The sequence below is a fragment of the Desmodus rotundus genome, chromosome 5 (assembly GCF_022682495.2).
Source record: "Desmodus rotundus isolate HL8 chromosome 5, HLdesRot8A.1, whole genome shotgun sequence".
Lineage (NCBI taxonomy): Eukaryota > Metazoa > Chordata > Mammalia > Chiroptera > Phyllostomidae > Desmodus > Desmodus rotundus.
The window spans coordinates 78,156,867-78,171,514 of record NC_071391.1 but is presented as its reverse complement, the minus strand read 5'-3'; the positions used below and the strand labels follow the sequence as shown (position 1 = coordinate 78,171,514).

Sequence of the window (14,648 nt, the reverse complement as noted above, 5' to 3'; positions counted from 1 at the left end):
GTTCCCTGTCTTCTCTGCTGACCAATTCCAACACTTCTTGGACTTGCTAGAAGGCCTCCTTATCAGCCCACTGACTAGCATGTTGAGCTTTGGTTCTTCTCCAGCCTCTGACTTAAACCTTCCCCAAATTCCACCTTTTGACAAGTTTGTGCTTGGCTCTTGCTAATCAAAGTTTTTTAATTGCACACCCTATCTCACTCCAATAATACCTCAACAGACTATGAAGTATATCATCACCAATCATGCATATTTCCACAATGTCTCTGGCATGTGAATTTGTATTTTATGTTGACTTTTATTTTTAATATGTCAGTGCCTACTACTTCATGGTACTGTTCAAAGTCTCAAAATGACTCGAGCTGTAGAAATAAAGAGGACTTGCTCCATTTTATGCTCCTGCCTCCTTTGTCAAATATTAATTGATCGTATAGATTTGAGTTTATTTCTGGGCTCTCTATTCTGTTCCATTGGTCTATGAGCCTGTTTTTATGCCAGTACCAGGCTGTTTTGATTACCGTTGCCTTGTAATACAGTTTGATATCAGGTATTGTGATACCTCCTGCTTTGTCCTTCTTTCTCAAAATTGCTGCTGCTATTCGAGGTCGTTTATGGTTCCATATGAATTTCTGCAATGTTTGTTCTATATCTGTGAAATATGTCATGGGTACTCTAATAGGGATTGCATTGAATCTATAAATTGCTTTGGGTAGTATGGCCATTTTGATGATGTTAATTCTTCCAATCCATGAACATGGTACATGCTTCCATTTGTTTGTATCTTCCTTAATTTCTTTCTTCAGTGTTGTGTAGTTTTCTGAGTACAGGTCTTTTACCTCCTTGGTTAGGTTTATTCCTAGGTACTTTATTTTTCTTGTTGCTATATCGAATGGGATTTTTTTCCTGATTTGTGTTTCTGCAGTTTCGTTGTTGGTGTACAGGAATGCCTTTGATTTCTGGGTATTGACTCTGTATCCAGCTATTTTGCCAAATTCATTTATTAGGTCGAGTAGTTTTTGAGTGGAGTCTATAGGGTTTTCCATGTACACTATCATGTCGTCTGCAAACAGTGACAGTTTCATTTCCTCCTTTCCAATTTGGATGCCTTTTATTGCTTTTTCTTGTCTGATTGCTGTGGCTAGGACTTCCAATACTATGTTGAATAGGAGTGGTGAGAGAGGGCATCCTTGTCTTGTTCCTGATCTTAGTGGGAAAGCTCTAAGTTTTTGTCCATTGAATGTGATGCTGGCTGTAGGTCTCTCATATATGGCCTTAATTATGTTGAGGACTGCTCCCTTTATTCCCACTTGGCTGAGTGTTTTTATCAGAAATGGGTGCTGTATCTTATCGAATGCTTTTTCCGCATCTATTGATATGATCATGTGATTTTTGTCTTTGCTGTTGTTGATGTGATGTATTATGTTTATTGATTTGCGAATATTGTACCATCCTTGCATCCCTGGGATGAATCCCACTTGGTCATGGTGGATGATCTTTTTAATATATTGCTGGATGCGGTTTGCTAATATTTTGTTGAGAATTTTAGCGTCTATGTTCATCAGCGATATTGGCCTGAAGTTTTCTTTCTTCGTTGTGTCTTTATCTGGTTTTGGGATTAGGATGATGTTGGCTTCATAAAAAGAGTTTGGGAGTCTTCCATCAGTTTGGATTTTTTCGAATAGTCTGTGAAGGATAGGGGTTAGTTCTTCCTTAAATGCTTTGTAGAAATCTCCTGTGAAACCATCTGGTCCAGGGCTTTTGTGTGATGGGAGTTTCTTGATGACTGCTTCAATTTCCTTTGCTGATATTGGTCTGTTCAGGTTTTCTGCTTCTTCTTCAGTCAGTTTTGGAAGATTATATTTTTCTAGAAATGTGTCCATTTCATCTAGGTTTTCAAATTTCTTAGCATATAGGTCTTCATAGTAATTTCTTACGATCCTTTGTATTTCTGTGGTATCAGTTGTAATCTCTCCTCTTTCATTTCTAATTCTGTTTATTTGGATCCTCTCTCTTTTCTTCTTGATAAGCCTACTTAAAGGCTTGTCGATTTTGTTTATCTTTTCAAAGAACCAGCTTCTGGATTCATTGATCCTTACAATTGTGCTTTTAGTCTCTATGTCATTTAGTTCTGCTCTGATCTTGGTTATTTCCTTCCTTCTGCTTGCTCTGGGCTGTCTTTGTTGTTGTTCCTCCAGTTCTTGTAGGCGTAGGGTTAGGTTGTTTGTGTGAACTGTTTCTAACTTCTTAAGGTAGGCCTGTATTGCTATGAACTTCCCTCTCAGGACTGCCTTAGCTGTGTCCCATAGGTTTTGGGTTGTTGTGAGTTCGTTTTCATTTGTTTCCAGGAAGTTTTTGATTTCTTCCCTAATCTCGTTCTTGACCCATTCATTGTTTAATAGCATGCTATTCAGTCTCCATGATTTTGAGTGTTTTGGGTTTTTACCCTTGGGGTTGGTTTCTAGTTTCAGACCCTTGTGGTCAGAGAAGATGCTTGATATGATTTCAATTTTCTTGAATTTGTTGAGGGTTGCTTTGTGTCCTATCATGTGGTCTATCTTTGAAAAAGATCCATGGACACTTGAAAAGAATGTGTATTTTGCTTCTTTGGGATGAAAAGCTCTGTATATATCAGTTAAGTCCATTTCCTCTAGGGTATTGTTAAGTGACACAATATCTTTGTTAATCTTTTGTTTGGAAGACCTGTCCATTTTTGATAGTGGGGTGTTAAAATCCCCTACTATAATTGTGTTGCTGTCAATATCTTTCTTGAAATCCTCCAAGATTTTCTTTATGTATTTGGGTGCTCCTATGTTGGGTGCATATATATTTATAATGTTTATGTCTTCTTGGTGGATTCTTCCTTTGAGTATTATGAAGTGACCTTCTGGGTCTCTCTTTATGGCCCTTCTTTGGAAGTCTATTTTGTCTGATATGAGTATTGCTACCCCTGCTTTTTTTTCCTGTCCGTTTGCTTGGAAAATTTGTTTCCAGCCCTTCACTTTCAGTCTGTGTAAGTCTTTTGTCCTGAGATGGGTTTCTTGTAGGCAGCATATGTGTGGGTCATGTTTTCTTATCCATTCAGCTGTTCTATGTCTTTTGATTGGAGCATTTAATCCATTTACATTTAAGGTTATTATCGATAGGTAGTTATTCATTGCCATTATTTCCTACCTGTGTTCCTCTGTCTTTCTCTTTTCCTTCCTTTCCTTAAAGCAGTCCCTTTAGCATCTCTTGCAGAGCTGGTTTGGTGGAGCTGTATTCTTTTAGACTTCTTTTGTCTGGGAAGCTCTTTATTTGGTCTTCTATCTTGATTGAGAGCCTTGCTGGGTAAAGTAGTCTTGGTTGGAGGCCTCTGGTTCTCATTACTTGGAATATTTTTTGCCATTCTCTTCTGGCTTGGAGCGTTTCCATTGAGAAGTCAGTTGCTAACCTTATTGGGGCTCCCTTGTATGTTACTTCCTTTTTCTCCCTTGCTGCCTTTAAGATCCTCTCTTTGTCTTGGAAATTTGCCATTTTAATTATGATGTGTCTTGCAGTGGGTCTCTTTGGGTTCCTCTTGTTTGGGACTCTCTGTGATTCCTGGATTTGGGTGACTTTTTCTCTCCTCAGATTAGGGAAATTTTCCATCATTACTTTTTCAAACAGGTTTTCTATCCCTTGCTCTTCTTCTTCTCCTTCTGGTATTCCTATTATACGGATATTGTTACGTTTCATGTTGTCCTGCATTTCCCTTATTGCCTCTTCATTCTTTCTGAGCCTCTTTTCCTTTTCTTGCTCCTTCTGGGTGTTTTTTTCTACTTTATCCTCCAGCTCGCTGATCCGATCCTCTGCTTCATCAAGTCTGCTTTTAATTCCTTCTACTGTGTTCTTCAATTCAGAAATTGTATTCTTCATTTCCTCTTGGCTCTTGTTGATATTTTCTATTTCCTTTTTCATGTTGATATAGTTTGCAGTGAGTTCATTGTAGTTTCCTTGTAGTTTCTGGTAGTTCTCTTTGAGCTCAGAGAGCTCAGTGAGCTTCCTGATGACCATTGCTTTGAACTCAGTATCTGATAGTTGACTTGCCTCTTTTTCGGTTAGCATTCTTTCTGAGACTTCCTCCTTTCCTTTCATTTGGGAATTGTTTCTTTGTCTTCCCATTGTTTGTGAGGCTCTTCTTGTTGGCCTCTGCTTCTTAAATTGCTTTGTTCTGAATCCCTGGGTTTATGATATGAACTTCTATGGTAGAATGCCAATGGGATTCGGTGGTGCTGTCTCCTTACTCTCCTGTGCTCACTGGTCTTGAGCTGACGTTTATGTGTTTAACACGGTCTAACTCTAGTCTTTTCAGCACTCCAGGTTTTGTTGTCGCACCGTCAGATCTTTCAATGTCCTCTATCTTTGGTCTCTAATCTTCGTATATGCTGGAGTACTGTTGGCTGTTCGCTCTGCTCCTCAGATCAGCTAGGTATTTCCCTGGCGCTGAGTGGAAGTGGTTTCCGCTCCCACCTATGTTGCCGCCATCTTCCAAATCCTGTAGCTGTGTTTTTAACTCCTGTCCTGAATCATCAAACTAATAAGCTTAGTTTTAATTAGGGGAATATTTTGCTTTTTTTCTTCATAACACTAGACTTAATTTTCTTAGTTCTGCTGGCAGATTCTCAACTCACTACTGAAAAGATGTGCTACATTTGCTAGAATAACAATCAAATTTTCAATACTATGAGGAGAAAATACTGATCACAATTTCCTATTTTTAATAACTACTTGAATAGACAGAGTTTTTTGTATTGTTTCCATTTGTTTAATCATAGCTTTTTTTTTTTTTTGATAGTATTCCAAAAGGAGTTACTTCAGGAGGAACTTAGAGTCTAGGAAGGAAAATGAAATTAAGTTGAATGACTTGCTTAAGCATTGGTAGATTCTTATGTAATAATAAGAGCTCTTTACACATTTTCTACTTCCAATATACTCTCTTACTGCCATTTACCAGTATGCTGCAGAGTGAAGTTTATGGCTGAGCTCACAGCAGTACGCTTCTTAAAGACAATATGATCACTTTTATTATTTAACATTCATTCTCTAGCTTGAACCAGAATAGTCACCCACTGTAAATTATTCAAAATGGATCACATCTCTGCTACCAAATAAAAACGAGTCCCTGTCTTATGCTTTGTTAGAAGAATCCATTCAGCAGGGATGGAACCTCTGAAACGGGAGATGCACCTAGAACCATGTGGCCTCCTGCCTGTGGGGTGAAGGGGTGTGGATACCTGTAATGCAACACTACTCCATCATCTTAAATTTGTGACTCTGACATCTTCTTTTGGGATAATAAAGAGAAAAGTGGTTTATTTTGAACAGTTCCAATGAATTTGCTAATGAAAGTTAATTCTTGCTTGAAGAAATCCTGTAATAAATAAGAAATGTACAAAATAATCACAGTTCTTTGTTCAAACCACAGTTTCCTAAACAAAATACTTTTCATCCAAATGGCCATGAAGAACAATAGCAAATTGCTCAACAGTTCTAGCATTTCATTCACTTTCTAAAATTACTTTTTAAAAAATTTCAGTTACTTCTGATGAGAGCCCAATTTTGTTTTGTGGTCAAATATATTAATATTTTATCTTAAAAACTTCAGTTGCTCTACTGAAGTTTCTAATTAGGGGCACTAGCCTTCTAGTGGAAATTTACTTGCCAAATAGCCTAGTAAATGGAACCCTCTCTATAATGAGCTTCCTACTGGAAAGAGAAGCTGCAGAAGACTTGATACATGAACTAGAATTGTGAAATCACACAAAGAAACTGTTTGTGGGTCTCTGGAAGGACGAGTATATATTCTCCATTGTGCCCAGGCATGTGGGGGCCCTGCAGTCTTTTCCATTGTTCTTTATCCGAAGAGACCACACTGGCTTTGAAAAGTGCTGGGTGTAAATCTATCATGGATATGATTCCAAATTCTATTGCTTTAGCAAAGGGCACTGTTTCTACATTCCAGGCAAATTTTTTCTGAGGAATTAGAGAGCACGAGCTGACAGTAAAAATGTAATTAATGGCTTATCTTTTTTCTTTCAAAGAAAAGGAAGCACAGGTTTATCTTAATTTATTAATTATATCACAATTCAATTAAAAATTTGATGTTTAAATACATACATTTTACAATTTTTATTTTTAAAAATCATATTTTTTGTATTTGGATAATATTTTAATTGACTTATTTATAAAGGAAGCAGCAAACACATTACATTTAGACATTTAAAAAATATTTAAATGTAATATGAAATATAAACTTCTTCATAAATAGAAATACTTTGAAAAGCCAAAATTAAATAAATCTATAAATAAAATAAAGTAATCATCCATAATGAGCTCAAAAACCTCTATTGGGGAATAAGGAATGGGTCTTTTATTTAGTATTATAGATACACTATATAATGTAGTTAAAAATACGTGTGTATACACACACACATATCATCAGGACCAGATTAGAGGATATTCTCAGTATTATGGATAAATTAATTTCTGTTGAGTTAAAGACCTACAGTAGTTGAAGGAGATAGACTTTAATCTTTATTACATTTTTCCATTACCATTTAGTCCCCTTATACTTCCCTCCCATGCATTGTGGAAAAAATTGAAAGTGATCATTGAAAAATACCTTACTCATTCCTTCACTGAACTGAACAAATACAAAACGAGAAGACTGGCTGTAGTATAGGAGGAAAAGCGTGGGGATTATGGTGAGGGAAAAGCAACCATGAGTCAAGAACTTATCACAACCACACGCCATCTCTGTCTAAAGGAATTTATACTCTAGTTAGGAAAATGACCAAAAAATGCAAAAAGTACAAATACTGTGATAATTCTATAAAAGAAATTGCTTAGAATGCGACAGAGGCAGAGGAGAGAGTGCCTTCTTTTGAGATTGGACAGTACAGCCAGTCCCTGATTATCCTGACAAGGAGGCGAGAATGGGAGGAAAATCAGCGTGCCTTACTCACTTCCGAACCAAGTGAAAAATACAGTAGTTAAAGGAATGAAATTCAAACCAACATTTATTGAGTGTCCAGGGCTTTGACTTATCTTATGCTCTGTGGGAGGGACTGAATGGTCAGTGAAGTGTCCAGGGGCTGTCCCTGAAAAGCTGAAGGAAAACCAAGGAGCAGGAGAGCCGGGGTGCTGGTGATCAAGCTCTAAATACATCAGTCTGTGATGGCAGCTTGATGGCAATGGGCAGGCTGCGGTGGGGTCACCTACAGAACATTGCCTGGAAAACTATTCAGGTTAACATGTTTCAACAAGAGTGTGCAAAGTTTTTGTTTAAATTCAGGGAACAAAATAAGTTAAAATATGTGTATGTGTAGATATATGTGTAGTTGTGTGTATACAGTGTGGATTCCATACATATATGTGTGTGTGTGCCCTAAAAAAGAAAAAGTTATGAATAAATGCATCAGTCTAGAGTGAGAGTGGTATTTGGATGCTGGGACCATAACGCCATTTTCAGGATTTAGCTTCTACATCTCATAAGCTCAGTTAATGCCTCAAGTAATGCTAATAAAATCCTGGAACAACTATATGACCTTGAACCTTCTACTCCTCAACAGTAATGGAAATTGGTGGGTGCTGACTGGAAATACTGCCTAACTAAAAAGGGAAGTGTCTGGAAGTCTGACTTTAAGTCTAGGGTCAACTTGCCGCTATGAGCTGTACGACTGTGGACAAGCTACTTTGCTTCTCTGGGCCTCTGCCTTCCCATTTGTAAGGTGAAGGGAATGGGCTAGATTTCTAGCTCTGTGGCAAGGCTAGATATATGGTGCAAGGGAAAATGATTTTTCATCTGATTCTTCCATCTCTTAAAGGTCTACCTTAGGTTTCCTGTGCTTACAAAGGTGTCCAAGAACTGTCCCTAACTTGATAGCTGCATCTTATCTTCTACTCACCCTGACATGGTCTACAATCAACAAACCTGAACCACTTGCTGCTTGTGGCAGCTGGTCACACTTTCTCAGGCTTTGCTGACAGTGTCCTCTCCACCTCCCACACCTTCTATTCTTGTTTAACAATATGAACATCCTAGTCCTCCTCTTCCCTCAATATCACCTCAGTGAAGCCCCAAATATTGCTGTCACAAAATGTCTGTAGACTGTCACTAACCACATTCCTTTTCATGTCTTAGTTTTGCACGTGTGTGCCTCATCTCCTTACCAGGAGGTATGTTACCCTGGAGCAGAGACCACCTCATATTCACTTTTGCATTGCCCACCACAGCCACAGTAGACACACACTGAAGAAGTAACAACGCAGAAAAAATGAGAAACAGCTTTGAAGTCAGACAGGCCTGCATTCAAATATGAGTGTGCCTTGGGTGAGTAACTTAACTTTGCTAAGCCTGTGTGCCCTATACTGTAAGATGGGATATTAATTACTAGTTTCTTACAATTGTTATTAATAGAAAATAATAATTTAAAATGTGGCACAGCACTGCAACTGTTAGCAGTAAATGCTTACTGACTGAATCAGTGGACTGAGATGTTAAGGCAGGGTGAATAACTTCTAAAACTCAATTTACAGATATTTTTGCTCATTGGAAGCCTTTTTTACCTAATTATAATAGAAAAATACTTTTTTCCTCTCAGTTGCTTCACAGCCAGATCTTGGGTACAAGTCTGCTGTATTGCTCAGTGTCTTCCTTGGAGGTGTGAGTTTGGCAGACACTTCCTTTTCTTCTCTCCTGCTTCAGGAAGAAAAGTAGGCAGGGGAGTGTCCATGGCCAAGAAACGGAGATCCTGAGGCCAGGACTGTTGGAAACAATTACTTACATGGGTGACTGAAAAGATTCCCTGTATTAGAAATTTTCAAAATTAATAATGTCTGGTGGCTTTAAAAATATAACCTCAATAAGTAAATCCTATCAAGGGAAAAGATCTTCAGTATAAGTCTTAGGACTTCTTATTATATACATCAACTGAGTTAAAATTAATAAAATATATAAACTAAACCCTATGCCTCAGTTCTATTTGGGGCTTAAAAAGGGCCCTTTCTTTTTCTGATAATACAGAGACACACTTTCTTCTCTATTTCAACCCTGGTTTTCTTTTAATGCAGACCCTGGCTAAAGGCATATTGGATGACTATGGTGTGCTTACCTAATATCCTATCTCTACTGTCAATTCAAAATACATCCTTCAGCCAGCGGTACTAATCTATAGCATTTATTTCTAATACCTCATGTAATTTTTAAAAAACAAACATCAAATATATTCTCACTCCTTTATACTCTGAGTAGCTATACCATTAATGTAAATGATGGTAACAGTAAGCTGGAGAGAGCAGAGTGTGGGTACCATGTGGGTACCGTAAATGTGGATTAAAATCCATTCTTTCCCACAACCTAGATTCTTTATGATTAATCTCCTTTCTTCTGTGGCTGTACATGGAGCATTTCATTCTGGAGCAACTCAGAAGCTGACAGCTTAATCACTCTGTGGGCTTTTAAATAATGCTGAATTTTTCTCAGTGAAAGTCAATTCCTTATTCTACATAATATATTTGCTGAGTTCAGGAATTAACACCTGATTTATCCAGGCTATGTTTGCATAACCTTCTCTTTGGTTCAAATAAAAAGACTGCCAAATTGTCCAACATCTGTAGGGACGGACTACAGGGAATAAAAGGCAATTTAAATTATCTGATACAACTTGTAATGCAGGATTATTACTCCTTGCCCTCTTAACCTTCCAAATTCCATATAACATATAATGCATACACACACATAACTTAATTAACAGCATTAAAAACAAAAACTAAAGCCAAAAGTAATAATCGTCTGAGGGGCAATGACTGTGTTCCCTTTTATTATCAAAACCAATGCTCAATGAAAACCCTCAAGTTTCTTTCTTGATGTGTAATCTATTACTGTAGCCTCAGTTTCACATAAACACTGTCAAGTAATATTTATAAAATATATGTGCCAAGTTAAAAGAGAAAAATTTGCACTAAAACACATAACTGACAGATGTGCTGTTTCCATTATCCTTGTTGCTAGTCTACGTGAAATTACAGTGGAAGATTCTCCCCATACCAGTTCTATACCATCAAATACAACTTAATTTTAAAATGCCATCATCTGCACCAAACAGTGTTACACCTGTTCAATTTAACAAAAAACTAACAGAAACAAATGATCCTATTCCTCCTAAAATGGCTGGTTTTGAGGCTGCTTGAATTTTTCTAAAGCCAGTAAGACACTGAAGAAACCCAGTAGCACACGTCTTGGCACAAACCTGACCACTACCATCTCCCCTTCCATGAACGGAGCTCCTGATGTCTAAGCTTCATCTAACACTAGAGTTTTCAGTTAACATTATTCTGTGACTAAAATGCACCACATTTACATGCAGGATTCATCCATACCAATTTTTCATGAATGTGTAAACAGATGGGTTTATTACCATGGCAACCAAAAACCTATCAGATCCAATACTTTGCTGGCAAATCTAGTGATTTTTCAAATGCTGTCCTTTACTCAGCTGAGATAAACAGGCTAAAGTGTATGCTTATAAATGCTAATACCTATGAACAGTTTAATAGTGACCTCCAGGGAGGTCTTCACAGTTGCAAGATCCAGTAAACATCAGTAGCTGCACCAAAACACAGTGAATCCCACACAAATTGATCTAGTTGCTTCAGAAACAATGGTGAAACAAAACCAGTGGAAAACAAAAAATCTTAAATTGTAGCCACTGAAAGAATTAAAACATTACATAAAAGAAACAGCTCGTGAATTATTTGCTCAGAGAAAAGAAGCCAGTGCAAGGGACAAGAATGCATAATAGAGACAGGCCTCCATCTTGAGGGAAAGAAACTCAATATTCTGGAAAGTGTGTTTTTTTCCCCCTAATTTTCTGGGCAAGACTAAGTTTATTTTTGTCATATTTTAGTATAATGTAAAAATTCTTTGACAATTTCATTAATATATTGTGGTCAATATAGTGGTCCCAATAGTGGTCAATACTCTTGAAATAATTAAAATTACAGATCCAGCCAAGTGGCTTTCAGAACAAAACAAGATCACCCCAACACGTACTCGGCACAGCCGTCTTTAGGGAGTCAACAATTAATGCAGGTTTCAGGGACATCACTGAGGCAGGAAGAGCAGAAGCTTGGAATGTCTATTTTTACCAAAAAGGAACATTTAAAAACGACCTGTATGAATTGGCCAGCCAACCAAAATCTAAATTAAGGGATATTTAAAATGACTTATTTCAGGAAAATGATTCTACACAAGTGATATTGATTATTTGACTACTAATCCTCAGACCTCAACTTGAAGGCCAGCAGCATGCCACTCTTCAGAGACACATAACATCATGGTCACCTGAAGCACTCCCTGCCCCGTGCTGTTGTGCCCACATGCTTTTGTAATCGCCTGTGATCTATCACTTGTAAGTGTTCTCTTTCAGCATCCATGTGCACACGGAGTTAGCAGAGGAACCTCCTGACCAAAGTATTCTTAGCCAAAATACAGTGTGAGACTTGGCTACTGGATCACAAATAGTGAACAGAAATACTGCCGTAATTGGCAAAGAAGTTTCTCCATGTTAGAGGGCTTGTCTACGGAACTAGAAACACTTACCTCAGAAAGTGCTTCATTGTGCCTGTTTTGATAATCCAGATGTTATCCAAATGGTCCTCAAGTAATTACTTTCAGGTTTGCTTTTGTCAAAATAAGTGCAAGCTGTGGGAAGAAATTAGATATATTTACTATTGGGGGGCTGGAAATCCCAACCCCCCAATTTCTGTTTACCTTAGTAAGTGGACAACGTTACATATATGGCATTAACAACCAAACTGTCCATGAAGCAAACTCAATTCTATGAATGGAGATTAGAGCTAAAGCTTTTCACTTCATAATTAGCAATTAGCCTTTCATTTTAAGTCACTTGCTGGAGAAATGATCTGTTTTATGAGCAAGTCTTCAATAGTAAGCTTTTTCTCTATTTTGGGTATTACTATATATGGAAGAAGAGTATTTATTAAAAAATAAAATAAAAATGAAGAACCATAAAATTAATGATCCCAAATTCCAGATACCCAATGATCTTCAATCTGTCAGCCCCAAACTTTCAAATTAGAACCCAAAATACCTAGAAGCAGCTGCTAATGTCTTCAAGTTAAAAATTGCTGTTAAAGAGCCAACTACTCCAAGCAAATGAATAATATGCTTCATCCCTCCCACCATTTTTTTTTGCACTGTGAATAGAACAGTGAGATTTTTATTTGTCTAGCACTCTTCAGTTTACAATTTGCTTTGTAAAAAGTTATTACAAAGTCTGTAATACCAGGTTATTTGTCTTCTCCCTTTTGATGAGGAGGACACCAGAAACTGCCTTCAAAGCTGGGATGAAACAGACTAGAGAAAAGAGAGGCTGGAAACAATAGCAGAGACAATTTACTGCAGGAGAGAAGTGATAAATGGAACACCAGCTGCAAGGGCAATGTTAGAGACTGAGTTGTATGGACAAATGGCTGAGGGAAGAGACAAAACTATCAACCAGAACAGCCCAGAAAACACTGGCCACTCAACCCAAAAGCCAGTCTTTTCTTTAACACGTGTTTGTTTCTGTAAATATTCCATGCATGCTTGAAAAAGAAGTGTACACATCAATTTAAAATTGTCGTTGCTTCTGGGGAGACAGGGAGAGGTTTAAGATTGGGGAAGGGAAAACTGGCCTTCAATCTGATAAGTTTTATTTCTTAAAATATATCTTAAGCAAAATAAAGGGAAAAAACAACATTTGTTCATTTTCAGTAGTAGGAATATACATTATTCTATATACTTTTGTGGCTTTTAAAGATAAATCCAAATTTTAACTAAAAACTGTTAGTGTCTACCCAAAGCCCAGATTATAGTTTCTAAAATATTCTGAAATATAAGGAACCAGAGCTCCTTGGAGAAATGGCTGATTACAGGGATAGGGCAGAGAATATACGAGGTGATCCTGAAGTATTTTCTTGTACCAGAAATAAGGAAGTGCTCAAAAGACGAGCAGTGTCCAATAAAAGACAAGATATGTCCAATAACTCAGGAGCCAACTGAAAGAAATCCTAACAGTCAAAGCCGGAATGATTTGAATTCCAAATACAGTAGTATCAGATTGTAACTCAAAGTATAAAATAAGTATCTAAGATTCCATACTGATATAAAGTTGGTTGGAGTGTCATCCCATTCACCAAAACATTTTGGATTTGATTCCCAGTCAGGGCACACGCCTAGCCTGTGTGCGATCTACCCCGGGTTGGGGCATGTGTGGGAGGCAATGGATCAATGGTTCTGTCTCACATTGAGGTTTCTCTCTCCCTCCCTCTCCTCCTCCCTCCCTCTCCCTTCATCTCTCTAAAATCAATAAACCTATCCTTGGGTGAGGTTTTTAAAAATGTACCCTGATTGTAGTATGGAGAATAAATTGGGTTAAAATTATTGGGAGTGACATCATTTAGAAGGTCATTATAATAGTCTAGGCAAACATAATAATGCAGGATAAGGCAATTTACAGAGACAGAAGTGTTATGGGGTTTGAGATATATTTAGAAAGTAAAATCAGTAAGACTGTTTGTTGTTGGTTGATTGGGAATTGCTTGGTGAAGGTACAGGAGGAGTCAAATGTTATACCCATGTTTATGGCTGCCACAGATGGGTGAGACAATAGATTCTTTCAGCAAAACACAGAATTCTGAAGGAGGAGAATTGGGGTTTGGGTGTATTTGGGAGTCTTTGGGAGCATTTTGAATTTATAGGGTCAAGTGGTAGTACACAGATCTAAAGGTCAGGAGATAAATTCCCATTGGAGACAAAGATTTGGGCTTCATTTTCATAAAGATAGATGGTTAATTAAAACCATAGCCCTGGGAAATAAAGAAAAAACAAACAAATGGGATTGCATCAAATTAAAAAGTTTCTGCATGGCTAAAGAAACCATCATCAAAATGAAAAGGGAACTGACTGTATGGGAGAATATATTTGCCAGTGATACACTGGACAAGGGTTTAATCTCCAAAATACATAAAGGACATATATGACTCAACATCAGGAAGAAAAACCACCCAATTAAAAAATGGACAAAGGAGCCCTGACTGGTGTGGTTCACTGGATTGGGCAACATTCTGCAAACCAAAAAAATTGGACAAAGGACCTGAATACACATTTCTCCAGGGAGGGCATACAGATGGCCCAAAGACATAAGAAAAGATGCTCAATGTCAGTAGCCATCAAAGAGATGAAAACTAAAATCATAATGTGGCTTCCTGCTAAGATGGAGGTGTAGATAGACACACTGTGCCTACTTGCAAAACCAAGAGAAGGACAACAACAAATTAAAAAACAACAACAACAACCAGAACTGACAGAAAAATGAACTATATGGAAATCTGACAACCAAGGAGTTAAAGAAGAAACATTCATCCAGACCATTAGGAGGGGTGAAGACAGGCAGCTGGGCAGAGAGGACTCCCAGCAAGCCCGCAACTGGTGGACCCAGCAGGGCAGCAGCTGGTGGAGTGGGCAGTCCCACATTCGTGTGCAGGTAAACCGGGAGGAACAACTGGGGAGTGAGACAGACTGCACAATCCAGGGTTCCACTGCAGGGAAATAAGGCCTCAAACCTCTT

At 37.8% G+C, this 14,648-nt stretch overlaps 1 protein-coding gene across 3 annotated transcripts in view; it reads right to left on the bottom strand.

The window, feature by feature from the left end:
* ELMOD1 (ELMO domain containing 1) overlaps positions 1-14,648 on the bottom strand; it is a 77,658-nt gene that overhangs the window by 35,647 nt on the left and 27,363 nt on the right. For 2 of the 3 annotated variants that reach the window (XM_071221478.1, XM_053925606.2), the window contains exon 2: positions 11,618-11,719. In XM_071221478.1, coding sequence (XP_071077579.1) covers positions 11,618-11,634 — 17 coding nt within the window. In that variant the 5' untranslated portion in view covers positions 11,635-11,719. Of the gene's footprint in view, positions 1-5,249; positions 5,387-11,617; positions 11,720-14,648 lie in introns of all 3 variants that reach the window. The other variant, XM_071221479.1, reaches the window with a different exon arrangement.